The sequence below is a fragment of the Clarias gariepinus genome, chromosome 4, assembly GCF_024256425.1.
Source record: "Clarias gariepinus isolate MV-2021 ecotype Netherlands chromosome 4, CGAR_prim_01v2, whole genome shotgun sequence".
NCBI lineage: Eukaryota > Metazoa > Chordata > Actinopteri > Siluriformes > Clariidae > Clarias > Clarias gariepinus.
Window position 1 is genome coordinate 37,525,001 of NC_071103.1, and position 18,280 is coordinate 37,543,280.

Below are 18,280 nucleotides of genomic sequence, written 5' to 3' on the forward strand. Positions count from 1 at the left end.
ACATGAGGAAACAATAATAGAACATGTGAACCTTCATGAGGGCATTGACCAAAGCTCAGGGCTAAAACAAGGTTTTTATCTTTCAATTTATTAATCAATGAGGATATCTATCAGCTGTTCCTATCATATTTATTCATCTTTATTAAGTCCTCATTCACAAGTCAAGTGCAATCATGATGCAAAGCACCCAATGCTCCCCTTAGATTCGTAGTTATTATTACACCTATTGATCAAAAGTGGTAACTGCAACCTAACCGTTCATAGAGCCATCCCCAGGAAGGGATCAACACCCTCAACAGTTCATGATAAAAAAAATAATAAAAAATCAGGCTAAGAAAATCTTGTTTTGTAGCAAATGACTGGAATGGAACCTGTTAGCAGATGAATGATATCTGTAGATCAGATTTTTTTTTTACCCATTCCTCTGGGTAAAAACGCCTTAGGTCTCCAGTTTCCACATTGAAACACACAAACACATTTATGTTTTTCTCTGATGTGTAATGAATATTTATGAAAATGAAAAAAAAATAAGACAGAAGAAAAATCATACACAGACAATTTCATGTTCAATATATAAAAAAAACATGTTGAAATAAAAACCTATTTTTCTTTTTCTGTATTCTGTATATCTCACAAGATTACACCATCAACCCAGAGTGCAGTGTGGCAAAGCCTTAACATTTTCTTGTGTTTTATTATGCTGTGGCTGCAGCGGAGTCAATGGTGACACGGATTATAGTTTCAGTACAAACTGCTTACTTCAATAATAAGCTCAATAAGGTTATGCACAAAGAACAATCATTTACTTTAACCCGAATTTAACACTGTTTGAAGACAAACACTAATATTAGCTGTTAAACTGTACATTTTTTTTTTGTCAGGATTAAATTTATAATTAGAACATCCTGAGTGTCTGACATTATTTGAGAGAGAATGCTCTGCTTGTCTATGCGTCTAGCTTGACGAACATTTTGATCCTTTGCCTTATTGTTCGAATGACTGGGTTTATAATTAGGTTAAATGATGGAGTTTATGTATATAGTATTGTATTTGTGGATCTGAATAGCATTATAAAAAGATTGATTGAAAAACTTTCAGGAAAACAAACTATCAGACTTCAATTTCAATGTACTCATCTGAACAAATATGAAAGACACTTAGATAAAAAAAAGATGTATTGCATGCAGTATATACAGTACATACAGAAAGATAAGCACAATTTATTTTGCGCTTTTATTACACAGATATGCATCTTATTATTAGTTTTATTATTATTATTTTTTTTTACAAAAACGTACATTTCACCATTTTGCATAGAGTGAACGGATTTCAAGATATCATTCCTCGCTGGCGATTCAAAATGAGGCAGTCCTGGTGATGTGATGTTTTCAAGTATTGTTCTTTCTTTCTTCAGACATTCCATCAAACAAAGACAGGCACAGTTTACTGAATCCGGTGTTCAATCATGGGCAGGCACCCCTTTTTTTTTTTTAAACCAGTCACAAATAAATAAATAAAAAGGCACAGGCCCATCCAGTTGCTTTCTAATGTGTCAGAAGTAAGTTTTTGGTGAATTCACAGGTCAAAGTTCACACAGACAAACTTAAAGCCAAAGCATGTGTTTTACATCTCGCGTCCTTTCCCCTTCAGTGGATCTGCTTTTCCGCTGAGTGAACTTTATCCGACTTCACTCTGATCGCTGTCTCAGCTAAGAAGGCTCTCCATGATGTCTCCCACTTTGGCATAGCAACGGCTTAAATATAGCAAAACCTATGCCTGGTTCATAAATAATGGCACTGGAGCTGTGCACTTGAAACACCAGAAATATGAGAAAAAAAACATAAACGTGCACAAAACATAAAAGAAACCAGTAAAGTGCATTCACACAGTGCAGGATGATTTAACCACCAGTCAGTGAAGAAGCCACAGAACCTGCTTTACATTTAGACTGTAAACTGTGTTAGTTATTTACTGTACATGTGGATGCTAGAGCACAAAACTAGAGCAAAAAGTTCATGCTACTGAATTCCCATCAGTGTTCATTTCTTTATTTTCTGAAGTATTCCCGTGATAAACATATGTCGGGGAAAAAAAAAACAATTATATAACATATATACATATATAAAGGAAGCATGGCTGGACAAGCCTTACAAACATCTGTACATATTTACAAAATGTTTATCAAGTCCCAGAAGACAATCCAGAGTCTAGGTCTGTTCGATAAGCCTTCCTCTCTGTGAGGTCTTCCTCAGCAGCTTCCTGTAGTCGTAAGGGTTGTCCTCGTTTTCCATAGGCAGCATTCTGGGAAGCGATTGCCTGCAGACATAAGAAGAAGAAGAAGAAGAAAAAAAACGTGTGCGTAATGGAGCTGTTTGTCTTTAGATAATCTCACGCTTCATCAAATGCGCCGCTGCCTTTGAATATTTTACACAGATCATGCATCTTCCAGTCTGACATGCAAGGTCAACGTTAAGGCCTTACATGAGTGAGGATTTAATACAGACGACAGTCTAAAGAGCAGTTTAAGATTTACACATTTGAAGGTTTGATTTAAACTGAGGAATAAACGTCCGAGTTATGCGATCATCCATGAACTTAAACTTTAAGATTCCATGCAATTACATTTTATTTTGTATAGCACTTATAACATGGGTCATGGTGTCAGAATTAACAATTAAAAATAATAAAATACATAAGTTGGAACGATGTATGGAAAGAGTATGGACCATAACTATCAGTTTGTCCCTGATGAGCAAGCCTAGGGGTTTACATCCCCTCTTTTTAACTTAGTAGTAAGTCTTGGAGGGAGTAAGAGAGGGATGAATGGATGGATGGATGGATAGATAGATAGATAGATTTATCTCTAAATGTGTCTATTGATGTTCCAGTGGAAATGCCAGTCAGAAAATCCTTGATTTTCTTTCCGTTTCGCTCCCTTTCCGAGCGCGCTGTTCCAGTGTCTGTACTGTAGCTTTAAATGATCATCCCTTAAATGTTTCTTTGAGGAAGTTAAAAGGGAAGTTTTGAGGAAACTATTATAATGTTCTTGGCTAATCAGAATGCCTGGACCAGAAAAAGCTCATCTTAAGAGCTAAAGATCGCTGGGTTAGAATTAAGCAGACATCTCCCATCTGCTAACCACCAACAGCTCGTCTTTAAAGCTTAATCTCACTTTTATTATTTTTTTAAATCTGGCAACCTCATATGCACAGAATTTTGTTGAAACAGCTACATAACCTGACTCTGAGTACAAGCATTTTTACTCACAGCGACACTAGCATACGTTTTAGACCTTCAGTGTAAAACCGTTCATATGTACATTTATAGACACTTGTGGGGGTCATCAAGAGTTTCTGACTACTCACATGAACTGGTTTGGAGCTTTAGATTCGTCAGACTCCGGACCCTCTGCATCTTCGGACTTCTCGGCTGTGGGTTTATTGCTGTTCAGACTCTGGTAATACTCATCATCAGCGTCTAACAGCTTCTTAGGGCTGGAGATCACAGAGAAATAAATGCACTAGAGTCATCATGAGGTCGCACACACACACGCACGCACGCACGCACGCACGCACACACACACACACACACACACACGCACACAGAGTTTTTGTCCTCACACTGTCAGCCATCTTACTTAACAGGACATCTCTCTCTGTCTAAGAAAATGCATGGAGAGCTATCAGTTTTTTTTCCTATCATTTCTGACTTTCTACAATTTCCCCTTCTATCCTCTGTTATTTTTCTTTCTCCATCTCACATCCATTCTCTTATCTCCTTTCTGTCACAACCCTTCAGTGTCCTCTTTCTCCTTTATTCTCTCTTAGTCTTTTTTTTTTTACCTATTTCCTCTCTCCTAACCTCTCTTCCTTTCTTTGTCCTCCATGTTGTCTTTTGTCTTTCCTTTGTTCCATTCTTCCTTCACCTGTTTCGCCTTTATCCTTTGCTCATTGCTCATTCTTACACTTCTTTTAATTTGCTTTCTTATTCTTTTCTCCTTTCCTGATCCTCCTTTCTCTTGCTTTTTTGTTTATCCTTTATCTCCCTCAGTTTGTGTTGGTGTCCATCCATCCATCCATCCATCCATCCATCCATCCATCTATCTATCTATCTATCTATCTATCTATCTATCTATCTATCTATCTATCTATCTATCTATCTACTTATCTATCTATCTATGTTATTTGTTGAATTTAAAATGGTATTATATCGGTACATCATGGATGATTAAAAAGTCTCTCTCTCTCTCTCTCTCTCTCTCTCTTCTGTCATTCTCTTCTTTTTCTCAGACTGGGATCCTGGTTTGTGTCTCTCATGCTGTCCTTCTACTCTTAATGATGCATGTAAACTACTGCTGTCTGTCTCCATCTGTAAATCAATGCACCCGAGTCTGTTTTTCTCCGCATGAGACACACACACACACACGTATACGCACCCATACCTGTATATACATGTACCTGTGTGTGGGTGTGTATATACAGTACGTGAGTGAGATCTAATTTACAAGCAACAAGAAGACGCAATCATTTTGCATGAACACAACCTTTATTTAGTTCAGGACTGGAATTTTTCACAGTCTACCTGAGCCTCCAGGAACAAACTGGACTTTAATCTTACACATCTCCTCTTATATTGAACTTTCAGTCTCGCATATTATTATGCACATCAATCCCTGCTATCTGTTTTCACCCAGATGAGGATGGGTTCCCTGTTGAGTCTGGTTCCTCTCAAGGTTTCTTCCTATTACCATCTCAGGGAGTTTTTCCTTGCCACTGTCGCCGTCGTCCTAGGCTTGCTCATCAGGGACAATCAGGGACAATCATATCATTTTGATTCATACACATTCACATTTCATACAAACTTAGTTCTTTTGATTGTGTAAAGCTGCTTTGTGATGATGTAAATCGTTAAAAGCGCTATACAAATAAAATTGAATTGAAATTGAATTGAATTTAGGTTTGGTCCTTTGATGAATTCGTATTTGTTTCATCTTAAATTTAGATTTCATGATTACATTTTTTTTGCTTGTCTATTTTTCCACATATTTTCTCCGATATTGATTGTGACACACACACGCCCCGTTCTAGCCGTATACCGCTCACTCAGCCCTGCTTTTGTTTTGTCAGTATGTATGTATGTGCTCACCTCTGCTTCCTCGACCTCTTCTTGTCATCCTGGATGGATCGCTGCGGAAAACATGATAAGAGAGAGAGAGAGAGAGAGAGAGAGAGAGAACTCATGAGATGAGAACACACAGGAAGTTGAGGCAGAACCTTGCCACGGTTCACTGTGCGTAAACATGAACTCACATGGATGGCGTTGTAGTATGCTGAGTCTTCAGGAGTGCTCAGGGTCTTTGGTTTGGTGCTTCGGCGAGATATCCGTGTCTGCTGTGGACCAGCTGGTGGGTCCGAGGGTGCGTCCGAGGGTGCGTCCTGGGCTGGGGACAAAACATTGTCATTATATAGTTATGTTGTGATCAGTTCTAATGACTTTGTTATGCAGCATTAATTCTGCTTGAATCAAACCCTGGTGCGATTTCCTCTTTGATGTGAATTGTTGTTTAGCACACTCGGGTGATCCCAGAGCATCAGAGCAAGGAGGTCTCGCTTCACTTTTAAACACATCAATCAAGGAATTATCCGGTAATTGTGTGCATATGATTTGTATGCGCGCTTGGCAAACGTGATTACTTCCTTTCATATTTCTGACCGAATTGCCACATGTCCCCCAGATGATTATTTTTCTGAATTAATTATACACAACAGGGAAACACACCAAACCAAAATTAGACATTTCATTCTGGTGTAAATCTGCTGTTAGATCATCGAGATGATGGATATTAGCAACTATTCGATCTGCTATCTTAGCCTCGGCGTAGTCAGCGCTAGTGCTAGCGTAAAGGTGATTAATGGACACTGTCAGGTTTCAGCAGGAGGAGACAGTTTGTAACAGGCCCACTAAAAGGTCATCAGTAATTCTCTATTGCTCAGAGGACTGGAGCCAAGTTAAAGTCTTCATATTAACGCTAGGCGTAATTGCAGGAGGACATTCTCATGAAATATGATTAGCATTTAATGACCTTTGTAGCAAGAGAAATATGATTGATATTCAAAAGGCCACTCGGATTTCCTTACGTCTTAGAACGAGCAACAATAATCAAGTTTGATTATCGTTTCGTGTGTGTTTTATTTTCTAATAAGCCCGACCTTTTTATGACTTTATGACAAATTATCAGGCAAGTGATGAAAATGTGGTCGGTGTGGTTGCGTGTTACAGAGTGAAATTATATCTTGTTCTCACATTAAGGAGCATTTGGTTCATGTAATACTCTGATATTGTAACTTGTAAAATTGTAAAAAAAAAAAAAAATAGGACGGGCGTTCAAGTCAAACTTTGACTTGTGATGAAATTTCTGGTTTTTCGGGCTTATTAAAGGAGTTCCTGGGAGGCCAGAGTTTCAGAAGTGACACAGACTTCAGAAAATGTTGTACCTTGATGGTGTCCAAGCAGCAGTGAAACACTGAGATAAGTGCATTAGATTAGCATAGAGATTATATAGAGAAATAAAGGGAGTTTTTACTCGCATAACTTTTTGATGTTCTTGATTCTGTTATTCTAAACGATCAAAAGCCCTGGTTTGGCTTGAACCCCCAAGCCCATCATTCCTGATGAAGAGTTAGGACTTGGAGATATATTCCAGAGCTCCACACTGGACAGTAATAAGGCATATTCACCATTTTTTTTCCCTCTCGCATCCACAAAAAGCAATTACACATATCAACTGAAGAAATCCAGTGACGTGCATGACAAAACAAATGTTCTGATGACACAGCCTGTCGAGAAGCGGCTTTCCTGTTCCAGCACTTGACATCTCGTATGTTGCAGACAATCAGGCTTGACAATAAAAAAAAAATACTTTTATTCCCTGATCCAATCTGCAGCAGGAAACCAACTTGAACTGACTAGAACAAAGATTCGGCAGTACAAAAATAACACGACGTGAGGCTTTACCTGAGAGCTGCTGATTCTGAGGACCGTTCGTGACCTGTCCTCTTGTAAACATGCCGTTGTTGGAAGGGTTGACCTGATGAGCCATTATGATCTGATTCAGCTTCTGTTGCAGCGTCAGGAAGTCCTGAGAGACGCTACTTATCTGGACAAGAAGACAAAGACAAAATGTCACGACTGCCAAAAGAAAGTGTGCTGTTTGTCATAACATCTGACACCATTTACTCTGCTGTGTCTCAAAAGATTTGTGGGGACAAAGGATCAGTCGATTTTTGTTAAATCATAAGTAGAAAAAAATAGTTAGGATTAAAAATTCAAAAGCGTTGTAGTTTAATATCACTCAATCCATAATTTTATCTCCCATCTACTTTAATCCCAGCTAGCATCAGCACTGAAGATTAGAAACATTTGCCTTGATTAATTAAAAAGTCTTACTAGAATTCCTGGCAAATTAGTTCATGCCATCTATCTCATAACAGAGTGCAGATATAGCAGATACCAATGACTATGACTTTCTTCTTCTTCCATATATGGTCACAGATGCACCCTGTGCTGCTCTTATTTCCATATATGGACTAAATGCTCCCTTTCATTTCCATATCTGTGGCAGCCTGGAAATTCCTAGAGGACGTTAAACTCTGTAGTTCTGACAATGACAATCCAGAAGAAAAAAAAACTTCATTTATTTATCTATTCTTTTTTAATACCGCTTATCGTGTGCAGGCTTGCAGGGGACCTGGACCTCCATGCACACAGACCCCAAGGCAGGATTTGAACCTGGACTCCGGAGAAACAAGCTGACAGTGCTAACCACTAAGCCACTAACCACTTGAAGAAGTGATGTTTTAAACATAGCATGGACAAATGTTCTGTTTATTTTTTGCTCCATTAGTGAAAATAAATTACACACAATCTCCTTTCACTTTATATCTTTATATGCTGACTAGCCAGCTTAGACCTATTTGTTCATTCGTGTTAAGGTCGAATATATATTCTTATTAGGTAAAAGTGGCTTCCTTTCATACTTTTTCATACTTTTTGTTTTACTGAGCTTTCACATTCTATAGTAAAATTTTTAATCCCAAAAACGGGGACCATTTACTGTACCATGTCCAGTAATGATGTCACTATAGTACCTGTAGTGTAGTAAAAGTTTTAAACTAGTAAGTGAAATTTTGTATTTTTTATTTTTTTATGAACACAGAGGAGTGAACTGATACATACTGTACATGGAAACATCCCAGCCAAGTCTAAAGCAAAGAAAACAACTTAAGAGATCTAAAATCACTCTTCAAAACATTATCAAAACCTGGAGGGATGGTGCTGAATGTGGTCAGAAAAAAATGTGGTCAGAAAAAAATAAATAAACGGAGATCACTTACAGTAAACACTCAATAGTGAAAGTGAATTTGTACACTTGGAGCGATGTGCGAGTCATAGTAAGAAGGGTAGTACATAACTACTAAGCCTAACCCATCATGCATAGTGTCCACTGTACAAGCCTCTGGAGGCAGTGGTATGATCTGGGGTTGCTTCAGTTGATCAGGTCTAGACTCAGTAACGGCATGTGCATATTAAAAGTATTAATAACTATAGTAAGGGTATAAAGCACCTGAATAAATAACATTTGGTAAAATATTGTATAACTATTGTTAAAAACACTTCTTTGTCCAAAATACTTTGTCAATTTTCAATGCAGTTAAAGTAACCTCTGACAGCTTTATCCAGAGAATCAGACATACAGACTTTGCCACTTTGCACTACATGGCCTGTAACCTACAGAATGCTCCTACCCCTTAAATCCTCTGCCACCAAAATGATTTAGTTTGGTTCCACTATCTGGACCCACTCCTATTACTCCTAATTTAACCTAGTCCTAAATATAAACCCCTATTCAATTGACATGCTTCCTGATAAAAAGAACCTTCCTACTCACATGTTTGGAGAAGCTTTCAAAATCATCACTCTTCTGTTCTTGCTCTTCATCAGTTTGCTTCGACTCTGCATCCTTGACCTCTTCTGTTCCTTCTTGTTCTCCTCCTCCATTCTGTTCCTCAGATACAGGTTCTGATGGTTCTTTCTCCATCTCAGGTTCTTCTTGAGGGGCGCTGGACTCCTCTGCTGTTCTCTCTTCTGCTGCTTGATCCTCATTCTGTGAGGTGTTCTGCTGTTCTTCTGTCACGTCTCCAGTCTCCGCTGGATTCTCTTCTTCCACATGCTCATTGGGTACTTCCTCCACTGGAGCCTCATTTGGTGTAGACCCTTCACTATTCTCAGCCTCTTTTGCTCCTTCCTCCTGGGCCGCATCTTCAGCCGACTTGTCCTCTTCGACCGCACCATCCTCTTTGACCTCTTCTGTAGGCTGTTCTTTTTCTTTTTGCATGGCTTCTCTAAAAGAAAACAGTACAGCTTGTCAACAGGAGATTATAAAGATTATAACTTTCTATTGCAGATAAAAACTGTCGCGTACTTTTTCCTTTGGAAGCTCTTCCTCTCTTTGTGTCCTCTATAGTGTGCCTGGATCTTGGTAGCAGCTTTGTTCTTCTCCTCCACTAACTCCTTGTATTTCTTCCTTGCCAGATATCCTCGGCATACTAGACACAAGTTTGGAGAACGTTCATGAGGAGGATTTTTGTTTTTCCAACCTAAATTTTCATTGTTCGGAAAGACTCTTACCTGCTTGAAGTTGAACAATGACACCGTCCTGTTTGGCTTTGGTTTTATCATCAGCCATGTGTTTTCTCACCATGTGTCCTCTGAATGCTAAAGAAAACAACAAAATATTAAGGCTGTTCTATAACATATTACAGATTATACTGTACCAAGCCTGTAAATTTTTGTTGCACTTATATTAAAGTGGCTATTATATAAAAATTAATCAGGATAAAAAATTAAACATAGCATTTTTAATCCAGTGACTATAAGTTGCTTCAAGATTGTTTATACTGTACTGATGTCAGCACATGTTAGGGTAAATCTGGAAGATTTTGAAGCTTGTTGCCAGATACAGTAAGTGTACAAAAATATATAAGATATTATATCATTCTGAAGCTAATGTTCAAAACTATAAGATTCTGCTCAAGTAGGTTTGCTCTGTGTATTTCTATTGATGTGTAGAGATACCATTCTTAAGATATTGTTTACATCTTTAATACAATTTTCAAAAGTTCAAATCCACATATTTAAGGGATAAATATAGTTTTCTTAATTAAAATTTATTCTGATCAATTTAAAGCTGAATCTTCTCACCAGTCCTGATCTTCCACTTGCTTCTGTAATCCACGAGTGGAGTTTAAGTTAAATCAGGACTTGAAAAGATTGTGCTACACTAATGCACTTATCCCAGTGTTTCACTAGTGCTTGGATACCATCAATGTTGAAACAGCCTGGTTTAATCAACAAAGGCTTTCTGTTTTTGCAGGACAATGCACAACCTCATACTCTCGACTGCACCATATATAATATATATATACAGTATATATACATTATATATATGGAGAGAGAGAGAAATAATTGTAATTTTGCTCGGTTGTGGTTTCACCTGATTGCAGGACTACAGCACTCTCAGTTCTCTTTCCAATGGTTTTTCGGTAGTTTCGGACCGCCAGCCAGCACCGTACGTACGCCTGCACCAGCACGATCCGGTCCATGGTTCTTTTGACCAACAGGTTTAAGTGCTCCACATGATAATACTTTAGAAAGACCTGAAATATCAGCACATGCATAAACCTCTCTAGATGGCAGATCTTTAGAAACTGTATAATTGGTTTTATTAACTGCTAGGACTTTTGTTTTGGACATTACTTACTGTTCTGTTTCTGAACAGAAAATATTTTCTCTGCTTTTATGTAGTAAATGTGACGAAATTTGTCCTTAAATAGTTTTTGAACCAGACTTTCTACCTTTGTTTTGCCTAGAGCCCAGTTTTCCAGCTTGGTTTTCTCCAGAATAGCAGTACACGTCTCAGGACTGACAGCTGGCTCCTCATCCACACGGAAAGCCAGCATGTAGTATCTACAAACAGAATGGGTTGTGTTTTAAGCAGTTAAAATTGCACAGCTGAAAAATTTATTTCTTTGCACAATTTTCTGGTATGGCATTTTATACAACCTCAATCAAGAACTCTTGAATAATTATTTGACCCCTCGCTAGTTTTGTAAGTTTGTCCAATGACAAAGAAATGAAAAGTCTCACAACAGGATCATTTTAATGGTAAGTTTATTTTAACATCAGAAGGAAAATAAAAAAAATAACTTTAAATAAAAGATAGAAACTGATTTGCATTTCATTGAGTGACATAAGTATTTGAACCCTCTAACAAAAAAAGACAATACTTAATGGCAAAACCCTTGTTTGCAAGCACAGAGGTCAAACGTTTTTTTGTAATTGATGACCAAGTTTTTGCGCACATTTTAGGAGGAATTTTGGTCCACTCTTCTTTGCAGATCATCTGCTAATCACTAAGGTTTCGAGGCTGTCTCTGTGCAACTTTAAGCTTCAGCTCCCTCCATAGGTTTTCTATTGGATTAAGGTCTGGAGACTGACTAGGCCACTCCATGACCTTAATGTGCTTCTTCTTGAGCCACTCCTTTGTTGCCTTTGCTGTATGTTTTGGATCATTGTCGTGCTGGAACACCCATCCACGACCCATTTTCAGTTTCCTGGGGAATGAGGTTGTTGCTCAGGATTTTACAATCATGGCTCAGTCCATTTTCCTGGTGATGCGGTGAAGTTGTCCTGTGCCCTTAGCAGAAAAACACCCCCAAAGCAAAATGTTTCCACTTCTATGCTTGACGGTGGGGACGGTGTTTTGGGGTTCATAGGCAGCATTATTCTTCCTCCAAACACGGCGAGTTGAGTTAATGCCAAAGAGCTCAATGTAGGTCTTATCTGACCACAGAACCTTCTCCCAGTCAATCTCTGAACCATTCAGGTGACGAGCCTGCACATGTGCCTTCTTCAGCAGGGTCATTAACTATGAACCTCCCGTGTAGTTCTAAGATGATTTCTCACCTTTCTCAAAATCATTGACACCCCATGAGGTAAGATCTTGCGTGGAGCCCCAGACCGAGGTCGATTGATGGTCATTTTGTGCTCCTTCCATTTTCGAACAATTGCACCAACTGTTGTCACCTTCTCTCCCAGCTTCTTGCTTATGGTTTTGTAGCCCATTCCAGCTTTGTGCAGATCTACAATTTTGTCTCTGACATCCTTGGACAGCTTTGGTCTTTCCCATGTTGGAGAGTTTGGAGTCTGCCTGATTGATTGGTTCTGTGGACAGGTGTTTTTTATACAGGTGACTAGTTAAGACAGGTGTCTTTAATGAGGGTGACTAATTGAGTAGGAGTGTCTAACCACTCTGTGGGAGCCAGAACTCTTAATGGTTGGTAGGGGTTTAAATACTTATTTCACTCAATGAAATGCAAATCAGTTTCTATCTTTATTATTGGTCACTGGACGAACTTACAAAATCAGCGAGGGGTCAAATAATTATTTCCTCCACTGTATATATATTTTCTTTCATACAGAGTGTTATTGGATTCACATGTGCTGCCGTCTAACCTCTGGATGAAGTTGGCGAAAAGGATGCGATGAGAGTAGCCCTGTCTGCGGATCTTGGCCGTCTCCAGAATGCCCGTGTAGCGCAACTGAATCAGCACCTTCTCCTTGTCGAACGTATGAGCTTGGCGCTCGTTGTTGGGTTTGATACAGCGGACAAAGTGAGGCTGTCCGGCCACCATCTTCGAAAGCAGGTCCATCAGTGAATACTTAAAAAAAGAATGTGTGCTAGTTAGCGTTGTAGCTAATTAAAAAAAATAATAATACAAGAAACTAAATTGATTTGTTATACTATGTATATATATATATATATATATATATATATATATATATATATATATATATATATATATATATATATAATAAGGACATATCAACGATGGCATTGACAAGGTCATGGAGTAACTAATACCACTTATGGACTTGACGTACTACAAGAATGGCGCAGACAGGGAACATCAGATGACATTCAGACTGAGTTGTTATTGAGATGTCACTGCGTTGTTGCTACAATAATGGAATTCTCACAGCCCCCTCTTCAGGCTCATGCACGTTGTAGAAGGCCACCTTAAGTTCATATTATATTCTTCTCTAGATTACAGTGGTACCTCTGCATACAAATTTCAGTTCTTAGGGAGAAATTTTGGATTTCTTTTTGGTTGTTTTAAAAACAAAGCTGGAAGTGGTTCCCTTCTCTCCTTGAGGAGGTTGCAGTCTAATATTCTTGGGACTCATGGTGCTATGTCTTCACTTAATCTTGCACAAAATGCGAAAAATGTAAACTCACTTTACTTGGCTTTCCACCGACACAAACAAGTTTTGATCAGCTACCAGACATACGCACAACCAGAAGTATGCGCAACCGGCTCAGGCGTTTGTATGCTGAAAATGGTTTGTATGCCAGGCCAAATTTCTTGCAAAATTGCAAAATTCGCGAAGGCTGGGCATTCATATGCCAAGGCATAACCGCACAATGTTTATGGCGTACAGTAAGAGTGTAAAAAGGTCCTGGTAAAAACTTGATAAAAAAAAAATATAAAAAAAAAAAAATGAACATATTACCTTTTTAACCCCATTCCTAGTGCATTCTTCTATATTTTTAGCACGCAGTGGGAACTTTATGGTCTTTCTCAGAGTGTGACGGGCCCGCACCGAGCGAGCCGACAAGACTAACATGATTCAAGTTCATTATTATTAAAAAAAACAATCTACATATTATTAATAGTTATTTAAGTGATGCTCACTCTGAAATAGGAAGCCACGGTTTGAGTCCTCATGTTGGTGGTCTCTCGAGGATGATGTATGCTTTCCGCTCCATTCTCCCCCTGAGAACGCACAACATATTCAAGGAAAAATGAGAATTTATAGATTCAAGGGTAGGGCGAGTGGCATCTAACAGGCATCTAATGATGACGATAAATATTACCAGGCTGAAGTGAAGGAATGTCATTTCTAAAGCATGCTTCTAAATATGATGGATTTATTGGTTGTCGAGGGAGTAGATGCTGTGTGAGAAGAGATGGAGGATGGCTGTGAAAGTGTGGGTCAGGTTGAGCACACGGCCACACTGGGAGTACATTATTGTGCAAGGAAAATGCTGATTTTTTTCTATTTTTTTTTCTAATATGGCCGGAAGATCTGAGCGACATGCTGTGAAGCACTATGTCATTAGAGGGGAGTGCACACAGGGGTCAGAGGGGATTGGTTTTGTATGTGTGAGCTAAAGCATGTCTGGCTTACATGGTTTGAGCATATAATAGAAGAATTATTATTCATTATTATCATTAATAGATTAATCAATATATTGTGTGGTTATAAATATTACGTCGTAGTAATACCAAAGTGACAGTTTGCCGAAATAAATAATTTCTCAGACTAATAAGGTATTTATTTGGACATAATGCAATATTAAATTGAAATAACCTCAGAATCATAATTAAACGCTTGCACAATAATGACATCGCTCTTTTTCTGCCATAGAACATAAACAGAAAGAGTGATGGAGTAAAATAAGTAAAACACTTTCTTTCTATGTTGTTATATACAGTACTGTACGCACACCCACTCACAAAAGTAAGTACAGCCCTCTAATTTCAGCAGACATTTTAGTAAACCATCCCAAAGGACAATACTATAGAAATTAAACTTGGATATACTTTAGAGTAGCAATATGCAGCTTATACAGTATAACACTGCAAATTTACTGTACTATAAATAACTTATTGTCAAAATAGCCGGCAACAAAAGTGAGTACACCCTAGGTGATAACAGCTGTACATATTTAACCATGCGAAGTCACATGACCTATTCATCATGTTCATGTGTTTGTCAGTGGCCGAGTATGTCTCCAGCCCTGAACGCTGTTGAGCACCTGTGGGGCGTCCTCAAGCGGAAGGTGGGAAAGCGTCATGTGTCTAACATCCGGCACCCCCGTGATATCATTATGGAGGAGTGGAAGCGGATCCCAGCAACAACATGTACAGCTCTGGTGAAGTCCAGACCCAGGAGGATTAATGCCGTGCTAGATAACAACGGTGCTCTCACAGCACACTGACACAATGGACACAGTTCTGACATGTTCACTTAGGGTGTACTCATTTTCATTGCTAGTTATTTAGACAATAAAGTCTGCATCTCGAGTTATTATAAGAGGACAGTAAATCTGTACTGTTACACAAGCTGCACATTGACTACGCTAAAGTAGATCCATTAGTATTGTCCCTTGAGAACATATAATAAAGTGGTTGCTGAAATGTGAGGGGTGTACTTACTTTTGTGAGATACTGTATATTATTTTTCTAAAAAAAATAAAGATGACACTTATTTCTCATGTCGTTACGTACATAAATTATTTATTTATTTATTTTTAACTTGAGACGGGTCATATGAAATTTAATGTTTTACAGATCATCCATCGAGTGATGCCCAGATTCCCTTGACTGAATCGTTTCTGTTATCATTTGTATCTTTTGTAAACTTAACAGACTGACCATGCATATCCAAGCTCATCCTTACCTTCAGCTTCAATCGTCTTTAACGCAGATTTTCGCAAAACTACAATCGAATGCAAAATGCAACCGGGCGCTAGGCGCTAGCACAGGTGCCCCTGATCTTCGCTACAGAAACAATAGGCACAATCTTTGATGTGAAATTTCTAAAGAGCTGAAAGAGCATGACTCACCATGAAAATACATGGAAATATATTCACGGCCTCATCAAAGATGCTTTATTTCAATATGCAAAAAGTGTCGATTTGTTTCAGGCATGGAACTTCAGACTTTTAAATGTGCTTCAGGGTTTCTCTTAGAGGGTTAACCTTAATATAATGCTCTGAGAATAAGCTCTCATAGAGCAAGAATTATTTAATAGTTTAACATTTAACTTACATCCACAAGGCTACATAAACCCTTAACAACTTAGCATTTTGGGTTGCGTTTGAGTGCCAGCTAACAGTGTTGGGAATTGTCTTAGGAAACATTCTAAACTGAATAACTTTAGGTAGCTGACTACATTAGCTGACTATTGTAAGGTAAACAGCAATGTTGTTAAAAAGGGATTAAACAATATTGATTATTTTTATTTATTTAGCATTTGTTGAAATTTCCTTTTTCAGTTCACATTTTCTATTTTTGATACTGTATCCTTGATACTGGGCCAAAAGTGTGAAGCACCCCCCTCAACTCCTCATATTTTGCTTTAGACTTTATTGTGTTTTATTGAAGTCTTGAGGAATAGTTTTGCAGACTTCCTGGAGCACTTTTGGGGCTCTTATTTCCAGTTACGTTCCTGTACTTGACCACTTTCAGAGGAATGTTTTTTGTTTGTTAAGCCACACAGTGACCCATAAACCATTCAAGCATAAAAAAACATCTAACGTAAGCCATTAACCAGTGAGAAACACGTGCAGATGATGACAGATGATCAGGCCGGTGATTATTATACTGCTAATGCTGAATGCTGTGTTGTTGGAACAGACGAGAGGGGAAATGAGGTCGCTGCTGAGGTTGTTAAATAAACAACGAATATTAAATTGTATGTTTAGGCACGTTACAGTCTGTCACAATAAAACATTTTTATTATGTTTTTTTTTTAATTTCATATTTTATAATAAGGGGAGTGTTTGAGTTTAAAGCATCTTGTTTTTAAATCTAGATTTTATGTTGCATTTGTCAAAAAAAAAATTTAGATTACGGTTTTTATCTTGGAGGCTTTTTATTGAAAAAAATAAAAAGAATTGTGACCTTTGCATAATATGGTTTGTTATCTTTGTAAATTGGCTTAGCATGGTGCATAAATCAACTGTAAATACCAGGAACCTTCCGCATGTTTTAAAAATGTTTAGCTAAAGTTGCTGTATCAATAAACTCTACCTGGACTTAATTACCTGTCTTTATAGGTTTATTTAAGTTATAATAAAGGGCTCATTTAAATATCATGTAACCTTAAAATACCATTTAAAATGTCAAAATGATTTACTGGTATATATGCAGCTTCAATACCTCTGCTACATGCAAGTACAGTACATGCAATATACATGACACACAAACACACACTTAATGGAAAAGCTAATTGAAGCAGGACATGCTACATCCATTTTCTGCAGGCGTATACTGACATCTGTGTAATTACCTCACTAACTGACAGAAGTTTGTACAACATCAGCACTTCCATCTTTAGAAAAATGTGCGCATGAAGGGAGGGAAATATAGATCAACCAATAAGCAAAAGATATGAGAAAAAGGAGAAAGACAGAAATTTGCACAACACAAGCACATGTCTTAAAGAGACATTATTTAATCAAGCTCCATATGTACCTTGACAATGTTTACAGAGCGCTGAGGAGAGGGCTGACGAGACCCGAATTTCCCCGAACCCGTCCCCTTTCCTTTGGTGTGAGCTAGATTACCTGGTCAAAGAGAAAGGATTAATGGTTAAGGTTAACGTCCTCATCAAACAAAATTATTTTTCAATTGTCAAAAATATGAAAAAAATATATATTAAAACCTAAAACACAGGCCAAGTTGACCATTTGACATTATTTTCAGCCATAGTATTCTCCTGTCATTTTAATGTGATGGTTGAGGCAAACCTTTACCTGTTATTTCACCAAATAAAGGATAGATCAATCCTGATCTTGAGCTGGAAAATGGTAAGCGCTGGTTTTGATTGTATTTGTACAACGCAGCACCAGTATCCACGATAGCTTCAAACTTTAAATTGTTACTCTAATTTACATTGACAATACTGTTATGGAGCACTTTGTATACCATTTAATAATAATAGGTTGTTAAAGCTAACTAATGACTTGAAAAATATGGTTAAAAAATAAAGGTTAAAAAATGTATTTTGTACTGTCAATGGATTTTTAAGCAATTCATAGTTATTCTAACATCATGTAAAACCACTGATGTCACCTCATGGGCTTCGACTGCAATAAACTTTAATTATGTGGTGTCCAGTTTATGCATAAAAATGATTCCTCATGCTCCCAGAACCATTCTTCCACAATTTCAGTCCTGTAATATCCCCAGTGCCACCAGGGAAGAAAAACTCCATAGATGTGATAAACTGGTCATTCAGTACATTCAGGTCGTCAGCTGACTTCATTTTATTGCCACATAACATTGTTGAGTCTAAACCTAAGCAACTGAAGCAACCCTAGATCACTGCCTCCAGAGGCTTCTCTTCCCGCTTCCCATCCAAAGTCCAT

The 18,280-nt window shown here is 38.0% G+C and overlaps 1 protein-coding gene across 1 annotated transcript in view; it reads right to left on the reverse strand.

The window, feature by feature from the left end:
* Positions 1–1,308: 1,308 nt before the first annotated feature.
* myo3a (myosin IIIA) overlaps positions 1,309–18,280 on the reverse strand; it is a 45,948-nt gene continuing 28,976 nt past the window's right edge. The window contains exons 17-30 of the mRNA XM_053494507.1: positions 17,385–17,476; positions 17,200–17,241; positions 13,815–13,895; positions 12,574–12,779; positions 10,914–11,025; positions 10,553–10,715; positions 9,688–9,774; positions 9,482–9,605; positions 8,948–9,401; positions 7,015–7,156; positions 5,310–5,440; positions 5,146–5,186; positions 3,366–3,494; positions 1,309–2,316 (exon numbers count right to left, since the gene is read on the reverse strand). Coding sequence (XP_053350482.1) covers positions 2,208–2,316; positions 3,366–3,494; positions 5,146–5,186; positions 5,310–5,440; positions 7,015–7,156; positions 8,948–9,401; positions 9,482–9,605; positions 9,688–9,774; positions 10,553–10,715; positions 10,914–11,025; positions 12,574–12,779; positions 13,815–13,895; positions 17,200–17,241; positions 17,385–17,476 — 1,913 coding nt within the window. The 3' untranslated portion in view covers positions 1,309–2,207. The remainder of the gene's footprint in view (positions 2,317–3,365; positions 3,495–5,145; positions 5,187–5,309; positions 5,441–7,014; positions 7,157–8,947; positions 9,402–9,481; positions 9,606–9,687; positions 9,775–10,552; positions 10,716–10,913; positions 11,026–12,573; positions 12,780–13,814; positions 13,896–17,199; positions 17,242–17,384; positions 17,477–18,280) is intronic.